We start from the raw sequence: 21,866 nt of genomic DNA, 5'->3' as shown, positions 1-21,866 counted from the left end.
AATATATAGAGTATATAAAGAAAGTAATAGAAAAGCTAAAGGAAAATAAAATCCTACTTAAGCTATCTAAATACGAATTCTATAAGAATAGTATTAGATTTCTAGGCTATATTATATCTTTAGAAGGACTCGCACCGAACTAAGAAAAAGTTCGAGCTATTAATAAATAGCTAGAACTAACGATAGTTAAGGAAGTATAGGCGTTCTATAGATTAATTAACTATTACCGAAAGTTTATTAAGGACTTCTCGAAGATCGTAGTACTAATTACTAACTTAACTAAGAAGGAAATAATCTTTAATTTTAGGGAAAAATATAAGAATACCTTTAAAGAGCTAAAGCGGCGAATAACGTCCGCGCCTATCTTATATATTTTCGACCTAGAAAAGGAAGTAACCGTAGAAATAGACGCCTTAGATAAAGTAATAGGAGGCTACCTTAAATAAAAAGACGAGTAAGGGAAGCTTTATCTAGTAGTATATTATTTAAGAAAGTTAAGCGGGCCCGAGGTAAATTACGATGTCTACGATAAGGAACTACTCGTAGTAGTAGAATACCTAAAAATATAGAGAGTATACCTAGAAGGAGCTAAATACCTAGTGTAAATATACTTAGACTATAAAAATCTAACCTATTAGACGATAACTAAAGAACTTAATAGAAGATAAGTTAGATAGACTAAAACTCTAGCCTCTTATAATTTTAAAATTATATATATTCGAGGAATCGAGAACGTTATAGCCGATGCCCTTAGTCGAAGAACGAACTATATAGAAGGGCTAGAACCTAAGCTAGCGGCGCTACTAGAGAAAAAAGAAAATTACCTAATATATAGAAAAATAGAAACGAGAATACTTATAACCTTAGAAATAGAATTAATAAAAGAATAAAAATAAAAAATTATACGAACAAGATACGATAATAAAAGTATAGGATACCTAGGTATTAATAAGACAATCGAATTAGTAATACGAGATTTTACCTAGGGAGGATTAAGAAAAGACGTAGAAGAATACGTTAAGAATTACGATATATACTATAAAGCTAAATACTTAAGATATAAACTATACGGCTTACTATAATTAGCGGAAAATATAGATAAAGTATAGTTAAGGATAGCGATAGACTTTATAGTTAAGCTACTACTATCGAAAGAATTTATAACGGGTACGATATACGATAGTATACTTATAGTAAACGATATACTAATAAAGTATATTTACCTACTACTATATAAAGAAGTATTAATAGTAGAAGAACTAGTATATATAGTTACGAGAACGGTATTCGCGCAGTACGGAACACCGGAAGTTATTATTACGGATAGGGATAAACTATTTAATTTATAGTTTTAGTAATCGTTAACTAACCTACTAGGAATAAAATATAAGATATTAACGTTATATTATCTATAGATAGATAGATAAACGGAAAGAATAAATTAGACGATAGAATAATACCTACGATGCTATATAGATTTCTAATAAAAGAATTAGGTCGAGTTGTTACTAATAGCTTAATTCGCTTTCAATAATAATACGTCGGTAACCGGAATATCGCCGTTCTTTACGAACTATAGGAGACACCTAGATTTTAAGAAAGAACTATTAAGCGATAGACCTATAGCGGAAAGGGTAAGGATAAAAGTTAAGGACTTATATAAGTTATACTTTCTACTAAAAATAAAGTTAGATAAAATATTAAAAATAACTATAAAAATAGTAAATAAAAAAAGATCTAAGGGACTAGACTTCTAGAAGGGGGAGATAGTTTACGTTAATATAAAAAATATAAAAATATAAAGACTAAGTAAGAAACTAGATTATACGAAAATTAGTCTATATCGAATTAAGGAAATACTAGGACTAGTCTCTTATAAGCTATAATTACTAGAAGGACTAAATATATACTTAGTATTCTATAAATTACTATTAGAGAAGGTACTAGAGGGAGCTAGACTAGGACTAGTATATATCGATAAAGAAACCTAAGAACCCTATTACGATATAGAAACTATACTCTAATATAGGCGGAAAGGCCGCTAAGCGAAATACCTAGTTAAATAGTTAGGATACCCGGAATAGAAGAATACCTAGGAACTAGAAATAAACCTTAGCCCGAGACTTATTACCTAGTATTACTAGCGGCGTAATCTAGCTAGGAGGATTCTTTTATTAGAAAGTTATCGGTTATTACGGTAAAATTAAACTCGCCGGAACCGTCGTCTACTAATTCCCCGAGAAGCCGTACTTCTCGGTCGACTATTTTACTTTATTTCTTAATAATCTTCTCGAGGCGAGCTTCTACCTTAGATTACTCGGTTTAAGCGGTAAGGATACGGCGAGCTAGGCTAGCTAACTCCTAGCGTAGCTTTTCGTTCTTTTCGCGTAGTTTACGTTTTTTATTTTTAAGATAATTAAATTCGGTATCCGAAAATATACTACTATATATAATATTCTTCCGTATATAGACGGAATAACGAGAGTAACCCTCGCGAACGATATATACTTTATGCGCCTTAACGTACTAAGGATAAGAAGCTATAGTTTCGAAGCTAAAACCGGGGAGTTTAATTTTAGTAGCAAGACGTCGGAGTTGCTCGGGCTTAGAGAGAGAGGCCTTAGGAGGTATAATTAGCTATAAAAAGGAAAGAAGAAGGACGGACCGCCTCTAGCGGACGATACTCACCTTATATACGTTAAGGATAACGAATAGAGAGAGGAGGGGATAGTGTTACGAACTAGGTTACTAGAAGGGTCGCTAAGGATAAGCCGCCTATACTCGAGGGAAACGAGGAAGTTAGCCGATGGAGAACGAGGCTACGCTACGTAACTAGGGAATGGACTGTAGAGGACTATAGACTATAAATATAGTCTAAGTAAGTCTATAGTCTAGGCTAGTACTATATATATACGCTCATTCACCTAGATAGTATAGTTTATAGTTAACTTCGTTAGTAATCCTATACCTATATTTTAGGATATAGTCCGACGAATAAGTATTCCCTTTATTATCTTGGTCAATACTCTAATACCCACTCTATCAAGGAACCCTACCTTAGTTAGAACTACTTACAGCTCGGATTATAACACTAAGTAAGAAACTAGATTATATAAAAATTAGACTATATCGAATTAAGAAAATATTAGAACTAGTCCTCTATAAGCTATACTTACTAGACGAACTAAATATATATCTAGTATTCTATAAATTACTACTAGAAAAGGTACTAGACGAAGCTAGACTAGGATCGATATATATCGACGAGGAAACCTAAGAACTCTATTACGATATAGAAACTATACTCTAGTATAAGTAAGAAGATAACTAAATAAAATACTTAATTAAGTAGTTAGGATACTCCGAAGAGAAAAATACTTAGGAACTAGAAATAAACCTTAACTCGAAACTAGTTATCTAGTATTATTAGGAGAATCTAGAACTTATTCCTAATCTACTAAATTAATTATAAACTAACTATTAAAAATAAACTCGAGCTCGACTAGAATTAACTTATAACTAATACTAGCGGACGCCTCTATAAACTCGAAAATACTTAATACTTCTATCTCTCGACGAAGTATATAATTAGACTAGTCTTCTAGTTTAACTAGAAAGTTCTAGATATCGACGTCGCGCTCTTCTAGCTTCGCTAGAACCTTACGAAGCCGAGTAATCTCGCGTCGCTTAGCGCGAAACTTTAAGACTAACTATTTCTTTTACTCTCTAACTTTTCGAAATTCCTCTACGAAGAAAGTACTATTATAGTTTCTTTAGTACCGAAGATACTTAGAATATTTTATCGACTATTCTCGATTATAGTAATAGGTAACGTTATAGTTAATATACTCGGTATAGGTAACTATAGCGACGTTTTTAGAATCGAGAAATATAGTATTCGTAATTTTAAGGCGACGCGCGTTCTAGTTATATACGAATTTAGAGGATCGACGGCTCTTCTTAATATCTAAGGACGATATAGTTAGCTATAAGGAAGAAGAAACGGGAATCGTAACGGAAGGGAAACGACTACCTTAAGTACGTTAAGAATAACGTAGATAGAAGGAGGGAATAGTATTACGGACTAGGTTATAGATAAGGTCGCCGGAATAGGCGCCCCGCGTTCTAAGGGATAGTTTAAGAAAGGTTAGTCGATAGAGAACGAAGCTATATTACGTAACTAGAGGGAGTATAAGTATATTAATGTAATAGAATAATATAGTAATATACTAAAGTAGTATTTTAAGTATTATATATATACGCTCCTTTACCTAGATAGTATAGTTCGTAGTTAACTTCGTTAGTAATTCTATATCTACGTTTAGGATATAGTCCGACGATTATATATTCCCTTTATTATCTTAGTTAATACTCTAGTACCTACTCTATTAAGGAACCCTACCTTAGTTAGAACTACTTATAGCTCGGATTATAACACTATACTCTTTTACTTAGATAGATCTTAAGTTATTCAATAAGATAGAAAGCGACTATACATTCTACTCCTTCTTTCTACGGTCTTCGGCTACTTCCATTATAGATCCTAAACCTTGTCCCCCGGATAAATAGTTTAGCGCTCGTAACGCCTAAGTATTAGGTACTATTAGAGCCGAATAGAGGGTTCGTAATTATAAGTATCGTTAAGAATCTTAACTAACTATTCCTAAATAGCTAAGTCGTGCCTAAGATTAAGCCTAAATAGATAGCCTATTTTACTTATAGAGGAGTTCCGAGGACTAGTAACGCTCGTATTTCGGGGGGTGCCGCCCCTATTATAGGTAAGGGTAACTAGATAGATAGGCCCTTTAGTAGTAGAGTTTCCGGGTGCCTTCCGGCGCTAAGTAGCCCTAATAACTAAGGCGTAGCCGTAATTTTATACCTATTCCTAGACGAATTTATAGGCTTCCTCCCTAGAGGGATAGCCTAGAGTAGTTAGTGGAGGCTTTATTCAGGTAAGAATTTAGTTAAAGATTTAGTTAAAGGGAGAACTTTGCCTAAAGGAAGGAGCGCGGGTAGTTAACTTAGTTAAATAATTATAAAACGTGAAATTTCCATTGCCTAATTAGGCTTAGGTCCGGGCGCCGAGTGCCTAGCTAGGTCTAGCCCGGGGGCCCCCTAGCTCACCCCTAGCGCCGCCTAGCGCCGCCAAGAGTCACGTGTGCTTGTGCACGTGCTTATGCGAATACTAGTTCCCTTAGTGAACCTTAGCATCGGCAATTTAAGCATTAGGTTAACCGAGGTACTTACTCTTTCCCATGAAGCCCCGCTCGAACGCTGTATCTATTATTAGCTTACACTTCTTCACTCAATGAAGAAGTACATCGTAGGCTTTAGATATGTTCTTAGTGGACTAATATCCATTCAATCCGCTTCACTGCTTTGCGAAAGAAGGCTAGACTTACGCAATGTCGTCACAGAATCAAATACGCTCCCCAGACCCACGGGTCAGAAGGAGTACCATCGCAGCGGAAAAACGGTTTGTGCAATGGACAAGACAGGGACGAGTACTGCTAAGCGAAATGGGCAGAAAATTGCGCAATCGTCTTTCTCAGCAAGCATTCCGAGCACGACAAAATTCGGATATCACTGAACTGAAGGAGCGTCTAGCCCAGTTTTCCAAATCGGAGAGCGACCGTAACAGAATTTTAGCTCGCGAGAATCAGGTGCTTCGACAGCAGTTTTTTCATTGCGAGTACAAGCTTCGTAGCCTCCAAGCCACATTAAAAGACATCATCAGCGACGTTGCAATCGACCGAAATACTGAGCGAGTGAGCTCGACTGACCCTCTGAGGCTTACACTGTGGTCGTGCTGACATCATAGGGACTGGACGACAATAATTCACCACCACAGTCACCGCAAGTTGATATGGGGACGGGCGATTCGCATTCAAGTGCACAGGGCGAGGTCCGAGATGAGCATTTCAATGCCTTCAATGCGTCCGCTAGCGCGTACGACATTGAATTAAGCAATACCATCACTGAGTCAGCTGGCGCATCGAACGTCTCCGAGCCACAGCATGAGATCAGTAATTTTACAAATGTTGTGATGCCTGCCATGGGCAATTGCAGTCTGAGGGCACTATCTCTAACAAAAGCTACTGTAGCCTCCCCTTCTCTCGGTCGGCCGATTGGTGATGGGCTGGAGACTCTCATGAACATGGAAAGATCTGAGTCGATGGAAACAGCACCGGCTGCGCCGTGCGTCCCGATCTCAACGGAATTGCCATTGTATCGCAGCCTTCAAGCCATGGCTCGCTCTGCGTATTCTGAACATATCCATGCCTATGAAATGTGTGTTGTGATGAGTTACTCTGGTGACAGTCAACCCCCAGACGTGCGGAGGTGAGTACATCCGCAAGGGCTATAGGTTTTCCAGAGCTTACCATGCTTTTAGCCTTCATAAGGTGGCCACGGCTTTAGTCGATACATTCGTCAAAGTTGCTTGGCAATGGATGGAGCCCTGGATGAGAAACACAAACGGCGAAGAACAACTTGCCAGACTCACGGCGTGGAGAATATGTCCTAATCCCGATACCTTGGCTGCACTACCCTCTTTTCTGGCACCAACACCTTTACAGGCTGCTGTTCCGCATCCCGCTGTCATCGACTGGTGCATCTTCCCATTTTTGAGAAACAAACTCATCCAATATCACTCCTCCGATTCTGCACTGGACGAGATCTGTGGTTATATCGGCATGGCTTATGTAGTACAGGCAGATCTGTCCGAATTAGTGGTCGACGCGAAACCATTGAGTGTTACTCTCAGTGTCTGTGATATCATTTTCGGCATGGAGAGTAATCAGTCGCTCTGGGGAAATACGGACACCAGCGAAGACCATCAAATCGACTTACCCGCTCCTAGCCTTCATGCGTTACTACATACCAGAGAATATGCTGGGGCAATGTACCGTCATTTTGGAATCAAGAATGGCATAGAAAGATTTTACGTCGACCCCGAACTATTCAAGAGGTATCCACATCTTCGTGAGGCAGACTCGAAAATTGCTCAAGGATTACCCCTCAGGTCTGGCAACAACTTCTCTTGGGTTGTTCCTAGATCTCTTGATGAGGTAACCATGAGGTCTTACCGTCAATGTGTTTCTCGACAAGTAATTCGGGACAGTCCACGAGTGGCTATGGAAGTTTGGTGAGGGACAGCCTAATCTAGATTAAATTCTGGGTCCGATGTGCCAATCATCAGTTTTGAACCTGCCTCCCATCTCAAGAGATGGTATGCCAAAATAATGATAAGCCAGGCGCCTTACATCCCAGTCGTAGGCATTTCCAGAGTCCACGGCGTATCCGCAGCTCTGATATAGGGCGCGAGATCAACCTGGGCACCATTTTCATGCTCAATCTCCAGATCCGTCCTACCACAACCGAGAAAACCCCACATGTTATCTCTTTCGTGACGCAGATCATAGTGCTCGTACCGAGGCGTACGAAGTGTCTTCAGGTGATGCAAAAGACTTCCTGGCCATATATACACCCGTCCATGCGTTTTGTTATCCTTGTACCACGATCTACATTCCTCAGCCCAAACACTGTACTTTCTATGCCAGGCATCTAGGTGCTGATTGATCTGCGTGGTTGGTTTTTGCAGAGGTTCCATAGCACAAATGCGTTCCTCCTGCATCTTCTTGCAACATTGCAGGGCATATTCGAGCTGAACTTCGTGCTAGTAGAAAGATAGCGGTTAGCATGGTTTGTAAACTTCAACACTAATAGATAAGAAGAACACTTACCGATGGCAATGCACAGCCTTGTCCCCAGTTTCCTGTCGGACCATTAACCACGAAGTAATTTGGAAATTTTGGGGCTGTAATGCTGAGGTAGATATTGGGAGTCTCTTTCCACTCCTCCTCCATTGTCACACCATCTCTCCCAATGATTTTGAAATGTGGCGTGTATGCAATATCAAACCCAGTTGCGCAGACAACTATGTCGAAGTCATACTCATTTCCTGCTGTAGTCAGAAGACCACTTTCAGTGAAGCGTACGATCTCATCATGAACGACATTGACGTGCTCCTGGACTAGTGTTTCTAGATATCCTTCCCCAGGCGTCAGTCTTCGGCAGCCCGGGGACCATTCCGGAATCAATCTCCTTTTAAGCTGTTCGTGGCCTGGGCCGATTTTCGCAAGCATACTCTCTCGCATCGACTGTCGCGCTTGGAGATTGTGCTTTGTCCCACGAAGAAAAAGCGGAAACATCTCAGTCAACGCTGACTCCAATTTCTTTCGATACTTTAGATGGAAGTCGGCGTCTGTTCGGAATTTTTCCTTTTCGCTCTCTGTGTAGTGATGTTTGCCTGCTGCAGCTGTCTTTTGGCTGCTTTCATCAATCTTCTGCTCATCTGTGGCGATCTGAGGAGCGATATATGTCATATTTCTTGCGAATACCGTCAAGCTTTGAGCACCTGTTACATGACGATTTAATTGCCAATTTCTTTGCTGCCCCTGCGCGAACTGTCTTACCGTTGGCAAGGTGCGGTACCAATTGTATCGAGCTGGATCCTGTTCCTAAAACCGCAACGTTTTTGCCTGCCCAGTCGATCGACGGATCCCAGTTGGCGCTGTGTGAAAGTACTCCTTTGTATGATGAGATCCCCTCAATTGCAGGCCCTAAAAGCACTCCAGCGTCAGAGGAGCGTCTCCCAGAAGCTGTCCACACAGAAATATCAGAAGTCGCATCCGTGTGAGCTTACACTTCCACTTGTTCACTACCCCTGAACCGTTGATCAGAACATTGCAGCGGTCCGTGAATTTCCTGTCCCGGGTCCTTAATTCGACCTCCCCTAAGGTTGTCTTGTAGTTAGAACAATCTGATAAGACTGATAAGGGCAACTACACCGAATAACTCACATTCACAGCTCTCATCCAACCAGGTGGCGCTCAAGACTTCGGTGTTTAATTGAATATACGGTGCCAGGTTATGATGCTCATGAAAGCGTTCGAAGTACTTCTGTATTTCATCAGAGTATGAATAGAAACCTGAATCGTATTCGAGAGGTCGTCAGCCTTATTCTTCCTTACTTAAAATTTCGAGGTTATAAGAAAAATCTGAATATTACCTGACCATTCTGTGTTGGGCCAGAATGTGTATGTGTACGTGTGGGCAGGAACGTCGCAGGCACAACCAGGATATCTGTTCTCCCACCAGGTTCCTCCAATCGCGGGGTTCCTATCCAGAGGTCAGGCACTCACTCCTCAGTGTCCCGCAACAATTCTGCAAAGCCTCACTTTTCGTAACAGATGACCTCGTAGTTCTGCAACCACTTCTCAGCTTTATAAGCTAGGAGCAAACCAGACGCGCCGGCACCGACATGAATGATTTTGAGTCTTGTTGGTTGAGAGTGAGGTTGATCGAAGATCTCGTACGTCTCGGGTGCCTTAGAAATCATATTTCCGGCTTTCTCAAAATCATATGGCTGTGTGGGCGCTGAGAGGCTTCCTTTTTAACTCAGCATGTGCCCTAGGAATAGGAACGCAAGCATTGGGAGATGATAGCAGCTATGCTTGCAGCGCTCGCTACATGTCCGCATGACTGGGAAAATATTGGTCACATTCGATATCTCTGGAAGGAACTTGCACTGAGCAGGAGCCGAGAATGCCGTCTCAGCGCGCTAGGTTAACAGCCATGGTGGACTACAGACCCACAGGGACACTCAGCCATAGCTTACTCACAGTTGTTATGCGGAAGCTGGCTCGTATGCAGGATTTTCGTTCTCCAAGTGGAACATCGAGCTAATCGACACAATTCGTTACTATCCTCAGAAACAAGCGAGTTTCTAGACCGAGCTCACCATCCAATTAATTTGTTACAATTGCTAACGGGACATTTCGGTCATCAATGCAGCAACACCCTCTTGTCACAACTGGATCTAGAAATGATCGCTCATGTTCACGGCTATCCTTTCATGGTTGCCGTACCTTGCTATTGGAGCTAATGATTTCTTTTGGATGCATCTAATAAACCAATTTTTCTTATTGGTATCGGTAAGATCTAAGAACCACGACTGATCTGAGAGTTGATTTCAGCGATTGGCAGAATATTACCAATACAAACGTTCCAATAGCTCAGCAGTGGCCCCCTGTGACTTGTAATACTTCCCCTGCAACATAACTGGCTTCATCAGACAGACAAAATGCAACGGCAGCCGCAATTTCTGCAGGCTTTGCGAATCTCCCCAGAGGGTTGCTCGGCAACGTGCCAAGGAAGCCTTTCTCTTCTTCTGCTCGTTTGACAAAAGCTTCTGTCTGTGTGGCTCCTGGTGTTGAGTGAGCACAATCCCATTTGGGGAATGGAGTTTCTTACCTGGAGCTACTGCATTAATGCGTATCCCGTATTGTCCGAAGTCCTCCTGCCATGAGCGCGCCAGACCGATGACGGCATGCTTGGTAGCACAATAACAGGCGAGCTGACTCACACCTCTCAACCCAGCACCACTAGCGATGTTGACGATATTGCCTCTCGAATTCCATGGCCCTTTTGGCTCCTGCTTCTGCATCACACGGAGTGCTGCTGTACCATAATTCCAGGTACCGCCAATGTTGACACTGATCATTCGATCGTACACCTCGTCTGATGCAATAGGCCCCTCGTATAGGCCAATTCCAGCATTATTTACCAAGCCGTCAATACGGCCGGCAGTAGAAACGACACTCTCCATGTAGGCTCTACAAGATTTTCTGTCTCCAACATCGATATTGCCTTGAAAGTGAACTCGGCCTTTCTCGATCCATGATTTGAGCGCGTCCGGCGGATCTTTTGAAAGATCCACTGTCCACACTGTTGCGCCTCGCTCTGCGAGCGTCAAAGTGATCGCAAGGCCAATACCAGAGGCGGACCCAGTTACAACGATGTTGCTCTGTTCGAAGTTGGCCATTGCTGCTCCGACTCGCTATTTTGTTGTTTGTGCAGGTAGAAGTTCAGTCTCGAGTTGGAGAAAGCCTGTTACCGAACGGGCTTTCTATGTCAGATAATCTTTTTGATTTTTGTGATGTCTATGCACGAATCAAACATCATCGTCGAGTACTCGCCAATACGGAAGAGCATTTCTTTCGAAATGGGTCTAGCCAACCGAGTGGCGAAAAGGGGGAAATGGGAAAGGGTCTGTGGGGAAGGCGAGTAAGCGTTTTCACCGTCAGTACCAGGTGGCTGCAGCCTTCTAAGCACTTTCACTGTCAGCTCAAATTGACGCCTAGCGATTTCGCACCGCCCCCGCAGAGCTACAAAGTGCTTGACACTCGTGCTGTACGGTTTCTGCTTCCATGCCGACATTCTATTGGACGGAAACCACCACTCAGTGCCCCCGTAGCCCTTCACGACGGTTTCTGTAAGCTCACGGCCAACCTTAGTCGTCTTTGAAGCGCATCTCGCCAGCGGCCCAAACTTTCAACTCCAGCCCTTGCTAGAAAAGTCGTTTGCATGTATTCTGAACCCGCACATTATGTGGAGCAATATCAGCCATGGTGGTTGAACTAGTCTGGGGTTGTCCTAGTGCTCGAAGCCTGGGCTCTACTCTTTCGAGAAGACCGCTCAAGACTACCTACACGATGTGTCCCCAAGGTCTGCGGCCAGTCAAAATCCAAAGATGCTTGTGGACATATATGTAAGCCAAAGTCGCCTTCGTGGGATGAAGGCGGTCGCTCTGTGCAAGCAATCCTCATCCATCTCAAGAGAGACTGCGCTACCCGTACAGCTAAAGGCAATCATGGATGTCACTCCGAACCAAGAACGTGAGCTTACGGTCGAGCGCAAAGAAAGCCACACTGCTGCAAATCATCATGAGGTCGTCGAAGTAGAGATAGAAAAGAGCCATGCAGCACAGGGTGATGAGTCCGATGGTCGCGTTGACTGGACATGGAAACAGATCATTGCAACCATATCCCTGTGCGGTGTCTATGTTGGTAAGTTGTCTGGAAATCCAGTTCCAACATCACATAGTGGGAGCCGTATTAACATTTCATTTCAACAAATAGGTTCACAAATTCCTCTTTACTTTGTTGGAGGTAGTATTTGCAAGCGCCTACGGCCTTCTCAACCCGACTGATAGTTTACAGGATCACTCAGTTATATTGCGTCAGATCTGGGAGCAGCGTCAGTTGGTTGGCTGCCGGTCTCTAACTCACTAGCTCTGGCTGCTGTTTGCCCTTTCTGTGGCTACTTACAAGACATGTTCGGCAAGCGCAACATTTCAATTCTTGGCTCGACCTTGATCGTGGTCGGCATTATACTTACAGCCACCGCTAAGTCATTCGCTGCAGGAGTGGTCGGTATGACGATTGCTGGAGGTGGAGCCGCTGTAAGTTCTCTTCTCTCATGCATCTAGTGCCTTTTCATAAGTCTTCTGTTGGTGGTGGAAAAGTCCAAAAGCACCAGTCATGAAGATGATTCTAAACACATTGATGATTAAGTGTTTTCGACAGATGGACTGTTATTGGAATGGCATCTGAGCTTGGCAATGTTTCTTATAGAACTGACTAGGACGACATCAGATTGGTGAGCTCACAGCGCTTGCGGGGTTAGCAGTCCTTATACTCAACTGAATGCGAGTACCCAACTAACGATGGCCAACAGAACTGCCGAACTGGTTCCTGTCAAGAATCGTGGAATATATCTGGCGTGCGTCACATTCTTTATCTGTGAGTCTAACGATCGAGCTCACGTTTACCCACGCTAACACGGGGATATCAGGCCCATTCTTTCCATACGTTCTATATGCTCAATTACTTTCCGCAAACGCCACTTGGAGATGGGGTCTCTGGATAACACTGTGAGGTTATCACCATCTCCGAGGAGCTCCTCACTGACACGAGTAAAGTATTTATAACGGTATATTCTTTGCCGGGGTGCTCCTTTTCTACTTCCCAGACTCGCGTATACTGCGTAAAGGGGCACTCTCTCGGGGAGAACTCGCTCGGAGAATTGATTACATTGGCGCCATCCTCTCGATCTCTGGAATTATCTTGTTGTAAGTGATACTGGCTTCTTCTCAAGTACATTTCTAAGTATTGCTTCAGTCTTGTTGCTCTTCAATCAGGCGGAACTTCGCACGCATGGACAAGTGGATACGTTCTTTCGATGCTTTTCATTGGAGCTGCTTTCATCGCCAGTTTCGTTGTCTGGGAATGGAAAGGTGCCAAATTTCCAATCGTGCCGAAAGAACTATTCGCGGGTCAACGCATCGTCGCTTTCGCTCTTGTGGTTGCATTTGTGTCTGGGATGAATTTCTACTCAATGATCAACTTTGCGCCACTAACATATAGCACTGTGTTCGAGCCTGAGTAGGTGATATCGTCTGGACTGACGGGAATGTTACTGACAAGCTCAGTCCCATACAAGTCGGTGTCAAAGGACTCGGATATTCAATTGCAATTACCGTGGGCGCCTCAGTCATGAATACCATGCTGACGCTCTTGAAAGGACACAATCGTGAAATCCTCCTGGTCTCGTGTGTGTTGATGAGTAAGTCGAGACGAGACTCTAAGAGCTGAACATGGCGCTAATGATCCACCGAAAGCTGCATTCACAGGTAGTATGGCTGCAGTGACTCCAGATAATGCAGGTTTAGCCGTTGGTTTGGCCACGATAGCTGGCTTTGGCATAGGAGGTGTGATTGTACCCTCCGCAACCATCGCTATGACTGCATGCCCAGACTCTCTGATCGCCACAGCGACGGCGCTTACATTGACGATACGTTTTGTTGGTGGTTCAATCGGATATTCGATTTACTACAACGTTTTCATGCAGAAGTTAAATTCAAAGTTACCTGCTGAAGTCCTTAAATATGCACTTCAGGCTGGGCTGCCGGAGTCTTCTGCTAGCAACTTCACCACCACATTTCTCACCAATCCAGCAAATGTGTCTACCATTACCGGCGTCACTCCAGCTATAGTTGCGGCAGCTGTTCAAGGTAGCAGGTGGGCTTATTCTGGCGCCCTGGCTTATGTTTGGTATGTAAGCATCCCTTTTGGAATACTCTCAATCATTGGATGTTTCTTGATGGGAGATGTTTCGAGGTTCATGACAAACAGAATAGCTGTGCAGTTTAAGCACTGAGGCTATGCATTCGAGCGGGGACTTCTCGTGCAATAGGTGGTTCTAAATGAATAGCTAGGTGAATAGGCATGCGCTATCCTATGCTGAGAACACAGCCTAGGGCGGTCGAGTCAAGCGTCCCGCGGGGGACGGTTGGAGAGTTCTCTGGGAGGCTAGAGGGCTTACTTTTCTATAGGAATGTAGGTTATAGACCGCGTCCCCAAGGGAGGGGACGCTCCTTCTATAAGGGAGTTTATACTTTAAATATAGTATTAAAATATTTAATATCTCTAAGTTTTATTACGCTAGTAGATAGAGCTTACCTTACTAAGCCTCGTAGTATAGATTATTCCCGTATTACTATTATGATCCGAGCTGTAAGTAGCTCTAACTAAAGTAGGGTTCCTTAATAGAGTAGATATAAGAGTATTAACTAGAATAGTAAAGGGAATAATCGATTATTAGACTATGTCCTAATATATAGGTATAGGATTACTAACGAAGCTAACTATAAACTATCTAGACTAGTAATTATATATATATAATGCCTAAAGTACTATCTTACTATATTAGGGCTCCGTAGAGAACCGGGCACTTTCTATATTAAAAAGCTTAGATGGCTGCAGCAAAACCCGGTTACTACTCGGAAAGTAAAGCCATCTTCTTTTAGTATAAGCTAAGACTTACGACCTAAATACTTAGTATCTTCTTAGAGATTTATAGAGCACGACTTTTTACCCTCGGTTCGTACCCCCACCCCCGCCCCCTCCCCTAGGTTCTGCTCTTAGGCTCAGGCCTAGGTAATAATATCTAAGACCCCTAACATACAGAGCTCTATATATTGTCGAGTTCGGCTTCATTGAGACTAAATATCAAGATAATAACTAAACTATTTCATTATAGTCTTCCCGTACGTTCGAGCCTCAACTAGTTATTCGTGGTTTCCATTCTATATTTTACTGTGACAACTCTTCCCAAAAACGCCCAACTTAAGATGGCACAATCGACAGTTGAGAGACGCGGAATCTACTGCGGTATACCTTGTTACCCACCGACCCTGAAGGGTTTGAATGCAATTGTTTTCGGAGCCAATGGCATTTCTGGTAATTACATGGTACGAGCTCTTTCTCGAGCTCCGGAGAGATGGCACCAGGTGGTAGCATTATCTCGACGTCCACCGCTTGCAAATCACCCTGTATCCAAGAATGTCAGGTATGTCCAGGCCGATCTGTTACAAGATCCAAAGGATATTGCTAGGATTTTAAGAGATGAACAAATTCAAGCGTTAGTGATCAATTTTCATCTAAGGCCGTAAGTATACATGCTGATAGTGATCAGCGACGTTGTCTTCTTTTTCGCCTATATGCAGCCGACTCCAAGGGATGGTGCTTCATTATGGTCGAACGCTCAAGAGCTTTGCAAGGTCAATGGTAAGAGCCTATTCTTCGTTCAACCGGACGTAAGGATAATGCAGCACCACGGTGTTAATCTAGTTACAGGTCAACTCCTAAGAAACTGCTTTGATGCTCTCGAATTAGCAGCCATCCGACCGAAACGATTCCTACTTCAGACTGGTGCGAAATACTACGGCGGTGGGCTTGCAATGCCTGCTCTCGAGTCTGACCCACGTATTCCAGAACCTAATTTCTATTATGTGCAAGAAGACCTGTTGTCTGAATACTCTCGGAATACTGGCGTTGAGTGGAATGTTGTCCGGCCGGCCTTCATTATAGGTGCGGTTGAAGACGCAGCTATGAATTCCGTATACCCATTAGCGGTGTACGCAGCAGTACAAAAATATAAAGGAGAAAAACTCATTTGGCCTGGTAATCTCGCCGCCTGGGAGCGGGAAGTAATACAGTCAAGTGCATGGCTCAATAGCTACCTCTCAGAATATTTGACGTTGAATGAACACGCTGGAAATGCGGCATTCAACGCAGCGGATTCTTGCTATTTCACTTATGGCAGATTATGGTTGGAACTAGCGGGCTGGTATGGAATTGACTACACGTTGCCAGATACCGACACTGAGGGATTTCAAGAGATTTCAATGGATTTCAAAAAGAATCTGAGGTAAAACACTGACATGCTTTAATTGGTCTTGATTGCTGACAGTAAACAGCTTCGCCCCCACAGCGATCATGAAATTCAAGTTTAGCTTTGTTCAATGGGCTCAGAGGCCCGAGAACAAGAAGGCGTGGAAAGAACTCACGGAGATGCATAGCTTGGTAGGTGACCCCTTCGGAGACAGTCTTCAAAGAATTTTCGAATTCCTGGACTTTGCAATGCTGCCTCCATTTCCTTTTACATTGAGCATGACGAAGGCAAGAAATTTGGGCTGGAATGCCTCTGTTGACCCTGTTTTATCTCATCGTGAGGTCATTGAGGAATTTGTAGTGATGAAGATGATCCCACCATTAGACTAGGGGATAAGAAGCTCACCAAATTACTGGATGGCGGGGACCAGTACTCGGCAGCTAAAATTAAACAGTCTCGAATGTAGAAGATTACGTCTAGGAGGTGTGGAAAGGATACTTAAATAGTACTCGCCTATGGTGCTTTGGAAATCAGTCAGATCGAGTACTAAATCTTTTTTTCTCGTGGTTAGATGTGCTGAACCTCAGTACAATGCAGAGTCGTGCCGCCGAGGGGTATTAGTGGTGGGAATCATAGCTACTCGAACAACGTTATTATGTGGACACCAAATATGGCCTTAACTTATTCCCGAGGAGCTTCATGCTTGCTTACTCTCCGTCTGCTTTCATCATATATTGATCCCTCCTAAAATCAGCCATCAGGATGTCTCATCCTCATCAATCTGTTGTATTCTCGATGTACAGATGAAATTTTACTTGAGGCAGCGTTCAAAACAGCCGCAAACAACTCTCCGCAAGAGCAGGATTTACGCGACAGACAGTTGTTGTACGAAACCTGCTACTTGAGCTTCGATTCCGCGATGAGGGATCTAAGCTACTAATTCTCAGCCTCTTGTGCACACCAAATTCGTTTGGATCTCTTGGAGAGATATATGTATATAAACATAGTGGTGGCGGGTGATTGATTCCCTGGTAACAATGACCTATAGAACGACGTTCTATGTTTCTCCTGATCAGAAGTGGGAAGACATGTGAGGTTACTCGGTAGGGATTATTCGCGTATTGAAGTCCCATCCGCACCCTGTTGGCTCGTATGCAGCATCGATAGCTGGCGGGGCTGAACGCGCTGTGCTCAAGGAACAAGATGTGGAGTATATCGATCTACTCAAGGGAAAACTCACGGACTGGCTAAGCATATTAAGCAAGCCATCACACCCTTACTGATGCCTGTCATAATAGCTTTCGGTAGATAACAACGACGAAACGTATCTCCTCTTCCAAAGAGCGACTGTCGCTAACTGCGGTCTTCTGGTAGAAGACAGGGTGAAGCACTGCCAGCCGTTCCCGGCATACTCGATGTCGGCAAGCCCAAGCCAGGTGAACTTGTGGCGTATCTGGAGCTACATGTGCAACGGGTAGTATTGCGGTATAACTCACAAAATTTCCAGGAGCTAAGGTCATCAGCATCACCGGGTCTGACGAGAAATTCTCAAGTGTTGACCTCATGTGTTATCGACGACACCCTCCACTACCAGGCTCCCGAGCATTCGGAGAGACGTTATGTGGTACTAGAACAACTTACCAACAATTCCTTTGAGAAGCTCTCATGCATATCAAGATGGAAGGATCATTGTGCTTGGTTACCAAGAGAGGTGGAATGGAGCAACGAGATCTCTCGCTCAATGGTTGGATGAGGGTAAATTGCAGACAATATAGGGTCCCGTGCACGTGGGCAAAGCCTTGCGCACTGTGGTAGGGTGTTGGTACAGGCCAGGCCCGTATTCCTAAGCTATAGCAAAATATTTTGGAATGTTTCCAGGTAGCTAGAGGTCAAAGTATAAGGAAACTGCTCCACGATGTTCAAGGTATGCCCCTTTTGACTATCATTTAATAGTGGACTGGCGATTATGAGGCGGTCTAGTGAGTATGATGCCTAGGTATATATGACTTCGGGCGCCAGCCAGCATATTCCGGTGTCTTTGCAAAGGCCGATGTAGCTCGCGTTCCGCTCTTTCCAACCATAAGAGAGCACTTTGTGGCGATAGAGCTGGATTAAATTGCAAGAGAGCTAGATGCGTGCTGGGTGAAATAGTGCTACAATATTCCTTGAATTGAGCGAATTTAATGCACACCATTACCTTCAGGCCGTTGCTCATCAAAGATACCATTTCCTCTCATATACTCCGTTTTATGTCGAAATTCCTCCAGCCTTGCTGAGATATTGTTTGAGATCACTCATATATGGTTGATCAAACTGACTGGGAGCATTGTTGTCGCCAGTCCTCGAGCCTTTCTCGAGACTCCGGGTTCTTTTGCTGTCGAGCATAATTTGTCCAAGTATCCAGAATTGCATTGCGTCTTTCATGAAGCCAGTCTGCCTCCACCTTTCCCGTTGAGTAATTTCGTCGCCCGTTGATTGAGCAGGAGTTCCAAAATTTTCTCGGAATCTCATCAACTTGCGGAGCGTCCATATTCTCCTCCAATTACGCATTATGTTTAATACAGCCGAAGTTGGATAGAATGGAAGGATCGAATTTCGTATGTAGAAGATTGTCGAGTGAAGCGCTTACTCCACGATTAGCTAGGCTCATGAGCGTTTTCAACTGAGTTTCCCATGATCATACCTGCTGTGAGTACAAAAAGATTCAATTCGCCAAATTGTGTGAACATCTGCTGTGTTTGAAAGTCTAGGTTAGTTTCACTTAATATTTTGATCGCGTCCGCAATGGACATACGCCGCCCCTTCCAGAGTGGATGTGATGCCCAGGAAAGAAGATACTGGAGACATTCTGACTCAGTAGCGGCCTGGAAACAGGTTTCCGGGCAAACCAAGTCCGTCTGCAGCTCTGGAACCATGACCCTGGGAACTGTGTTATAAATGATGACAAGTCCGCTGTCAAGAACAATCATATATGTAAGTGTGCTGAGGTCAATATTTTAGCCACATGGACGTCTTGAAAAGGCTACAAGATTCATACCGGATGAGCTCTTCCTTCAAGATGAATTCCTTCCAATTAAATGTGTCCTTTGTAACGTATTGAACATCCGTGTGTCGACCGTTTTGAAAACCAAGTTCACGCGCCATCTACCATCACATTAGGATATCCTTTTAGGCGCAGAGTCAACTTACGGCAACAACTTCATTGAATCGGCTTCGCCTTACCCTTCGCTTTGCGATAGGTCCACCCTCAAATGTCTGATAAATACACATAGCGTGCCCAGCTTGCAGTGCTCGCAGCCGTCTTTCTAGACACGCCGCATTCAAAGCGGAAAACACGGTGGTGCTTCCAAAATATTCGTCTGCAAACACTATAGTTTCTACAGCGTCAGCCCAATAACGGGCAAGTTCTCTTGTGTTGGCATAGGATGAATAGCTAGCGGCCAGAAGTACCATGCTGGCTATGAGGCTGGCTGATGCTAGAGAGATCCGGAAGGTCGCTCGGTGTATCACTGGCCAGTGGATGTACCAAGTGCTCCAGTACTCCTCCGTGAGTTTCATTAGGCTACTTGGCCCAAACAAGATCAAACATTCGTTTTCGAGTTGCGAATTCCACTCTTGCGGATATATAGCATGACCTATTCGTTTCTGGCTGATTTCATTCCTCAGTCTCGATATGATCTCATTGCTCGCCATCAAGCAATCGTCATATTCTATAGACAACATAGGTGCGTGAGAAGGACTCCAGGGCTCACTGGTTCCCGTAAAGAACTGAGTGGGCCGAAGCGCTTCAATTCGGGCACTCTCGTGATTCAGATTTGATGAATAGTATGGGCATAGAGACTTTTCATTGGCCGAACCAGGGCTCGAAGGCCAAACGCACGACGCAGTTGCGTCACTAGCGTCCATCATGGTAACAGAGCCAGGGAGACCCCAGGTGGGCATTTGGCTGCCCTGAGCTTGAGAAAAGTTTGTTGTATGAGGCGGGGCTGACGCAGGTAGGGCAAAGGTTGGGTCGAAAATCCCAGTGATTGCAAAGGTTGAGACAACCCGGACAAATATACCCAGTGACCGAGATGCACCACCACGGATAGATTCTTGATAGGAGTCTGACTCCAACTGGCAAATCAAATGGTCCCACGATGGTGTGGGCGAGAGATTACCGTGTTCATTGACACATGTTTCGAGCTCATCTCTTTCTGCCAAGGTAGAGACCTGACTAGGGGTTGTGCGCACAATCTGCTCAGAGAACTTGTCTTCGTTCTTGTTGTACTGGACGCAAGTGTAGATGTGGCGACGAAGAGCATCTCTGATCCATAGACTTCAGGTTAGTCATCTGTTTATATAAAGACGATCTCGACTGTCGTTTTAGCGGGGAGCACCATTACCTTCGATTAAAACCTTTGCTGCACGTCTCGCACACAAACCGACGGATGGCAGAATCTGATGGTCGTCAGCCCACTTTACTACATCTGGAGCCAGAAATTGGCTAGATATCGACGACGGCTGCTAAAAGGGGGCTTGATCATGATAAGTTCAATCCAACTTACGAGTTCCTAGATGACGTCTCAGATGCTCCTTGCGGCTGAAAGTGTTGTGGCAGATTGGGCAAAGGTGGGGGGCCATTTCTAGGACCGCGGTTAACGGATATTAAACGACTTGAGTGAAGGTTGAAGCGTGGTCCTAGTTGTCTTAAGTGCCTTGTCCTAAGCACTGAAACTGTTTTGACTAAAGGTTGCTAAATTGCTCTACAAGTAAGGTAAAACATTGATAGTAATACCAAGCGAGGAATCCGAAGAATTCTAGGCGGCCGAAGCTTTTTTAGGCATCCTACCCGGTTCTTCCAATTTTCTCGTACTATTTATTGGTCGGGACCTCTCGCCAGTGGGCAAGCTAAGTGTAGAGCCTTACGTTTGGGGGAGGAAATTCTCACGCTGGTGAACAAAATATACTGACTCGGTCGAAGCAAAGGTACTGTCTCCTTCTAATCATTCGGTGATCATTGTAAATAATCCTTAATAACCCAATAACTGAGCTATAACACTGCAGAACCGTTACTGATATATCCTACTACAAGTTAGCGGCGGTTCCTTCGTCACTCGGAATTCGCATCATTCGTATTGTGATTGCCAACCTTTCGTACATAACTTGTCCGAATGGTTGTCTAAGTGCGCTGGTGAAGACAAAAGGGTCTAGGTGAGCTCTGGAACTGGGGACTGAACACTATTTCAATCTTGATGAAGCAGCTCAGGCCGACAGCTTGCTTCAACTTCGGCTATCTAACTAGTCTAAAAGGTCCAGCGAATCTACATCTTATTTGGACGGACGCCAGAGGTAAAGAAGGTGTGTACCTATTAGAGGAGCTAGGACGTAGCCTACTCTGAACAACTCCTCGGCTCGTCGGTGGTTTCTGTCAGCTAACTTCCCTAGAACCCCGCCCCCACCCCCACAAGTCAGGTCTTTGGATCGAATAAACGACATTACTCCGCGGCGTATCTTGACCTCTCCATCATCCATATCCATCCCCGGACCCGGACCCGAGGCCCTTGTTGCTTTTCCCGAGTCTTGACTTAGTAATTGTGGGTGAGTGCTGTGCGATCTTGAGCGCCGCTTGGCAGGTACATACCTCTTAATTAGTCCCCTAAGTTCCTAGTTTTAGATTTGTCATATACTCGTACAAGCCCCATTTCCGGGTCGCCTACCGAGGTGTTGTTGTCAGGAGAGTTCGTGTTGGCGCCTAAATGACTATCGATGAAACAAGCTGGCAGGCAACCTTGTGATGACGATCA

General features: G+C 43.9%; 7 protein-coding genes across 7 annotated transcripts; 4 read left to right on the top strand and 3 right to left on the bottom strand.

The window, feature by feature from the left end:
- Nucleotides 1-5,519: 5,519 nt before the first annotated feature.
- A1O9_03590 (uncharacterized protein) lies at nt 5,520-7,151 on the top strand (the record flags this gene model as incomplete). The annotated part of the gene is made up of 3 exons (XM_013409154.1): nt 5,520-5,768; nt 5,822-6,342; nt 6,395-7,151. The coding sequence occupies 3 exons, from the start codon at nt 5,520-5,522 to the stop codon at nt 7,149-7,151; spliced, it is 1,527 nt and encodes a 508-aa protein (XP_013264608.1).
- A 110-nt stretch (nt 7,152-7,261) lies between these two features.
- On the bottom strand, nt 7,262-9,403 carry A1O9_03589 (uncharacterized protein; the record flags this gene model as incomplete). The annotated part of the gene is made up of 7 exons (XM_013409153.1): nt 7,262-7,678; nt 7,746-8,419; nt 8,478-8,624; nt 8,708-8,797; nt 8,865-8,993; nt 9,074-9,183; nt 9,243-9,403. 7 exons carry the CDS (start codon nt 9,401-9,403, stop codon nt 7,262-7,264), a joined length of 1,728 nt encoding a protein of 575 aa, XP_013264607.1.
- Nucleotides 9,404-10,079: 676 nt separating this feature from the next.
- On the bottom strand, nt 10,080-10,888 carry A1O9_03588 (uncharacterized protein; the record flags this gene model as incomplete). Its single annotated transcript, XM_013409152.1, has 2 exons — nt 10,080-10,270; nt 10,318-10,888. The coding sequence occupies 2 exons, from the start codon at nt 10,886-10,888 to the stop codon at nt 10,080-10,082; spliced, it is 762 nt and encodes a 253-aa protein (XP_013264606.1).
- Nucleotides 10,889-11,716: 828 nt separating this feature from the next.
- Nucleotides 11,717-12,334, top strand: A1O9_03587 (uncharacterized protein; the record flags this gene model as incomplete). The annotated part of the gene is made up of 3 exons (XM_013409151.1): nt 11,717-11,912; nt 11,985-12,017; nt 12,066-12,334. The coding sequence occupies 3 exons, from the start codon at nt 11,717-11,719 to the stop codon at nt 12,332-12,334; spliced, it is 498 nt and encodes a 165-aa protein (XP_013264605.1).
- A 237-nt stretch (nt 12,335-12,571) lies between these two features.
- A1O9_03586 (uncharacterized protein) lies at nt 12,572-14,064 on the top strand (the record flags this gene model as incomplete). Its single annotated transcript, XM_013409150.1, has 6 exons — nt 12,572-12,647; nt 12,700-12,778; nt 12,827-12,976; nt 13,026-13,289; nt 13,337-13,470; nt 13,538-14,064. 6 exons carry the CDS (start codon nt 12,572-12,574, stop codon nt 14,062-14,064), a joined length of 1,230 nt encoding a protein of 409 aa, XP_013264604.1.
- Nucleotides 14,065-15,037: 973 nt separating this feature from the next.
- Nucleotides 15,038-16,469, top strand: A1O9_03585 (uncharacterized protein; the record flags this gene model as incomplete). The annotated part of the gene is made up of 4 exons (XM_013409149.1): nt 15,038-15,327; nt 15,382-15,473; nt 15,543-16,116; nt 16,166-16,469. 4 exons carry the CDS (start codon nt 15,038-15,040, stop codon nt 16,467-16,469), a joined length of 1,260 nt encoding a protein of 419 aa, XP_013264603.1.
- Nucleotides 16,470-18,327: 1,858 nt separating this feature from the next.
- A1O9_03584 (uncharacterized protein) lies at nt 18,328-20,703 on the bottom strand (the record flags this gene model as incomplete). Its single annotated transcript, XM_013409148.1, has 6 exons — nt 18,328-18,704; nt 18,764-19,062; nt 19,118-19,224; nt 19,270-20,386; nt 20,466-20,520; nt 20,628-20,703. The coding sequence occupies 6 exons, from the start codon at nt 20,701-20,703 to the stop codon at nt 18,328-18,330; spliced, it is 2,031 nt and encodes a 676-aa protein (XP_013264602.1).
- Between the last annotated feature and the right edge of the window lie 1,163 nt (nt 20,704-21,866).

Source organism: Exophiala aquamarina (genome assembly GCF_000709125.1).
Source record: "Exophiala aquamarina CBS 119918 chromosome Unknown aczIA-supercont1.2, whole genome shotgun sequence".
Taxonomy (NCBI): Eukaryota; Fungi; Ascomycota; class Eurotiomycetes; order Chaetothyriales; family Herpotrichiellaceae; genus Exophiala; species Exophiala aquamarina.
This window is presented reverse-complemented; position numbering and strand designations above follow the sequence as displayed.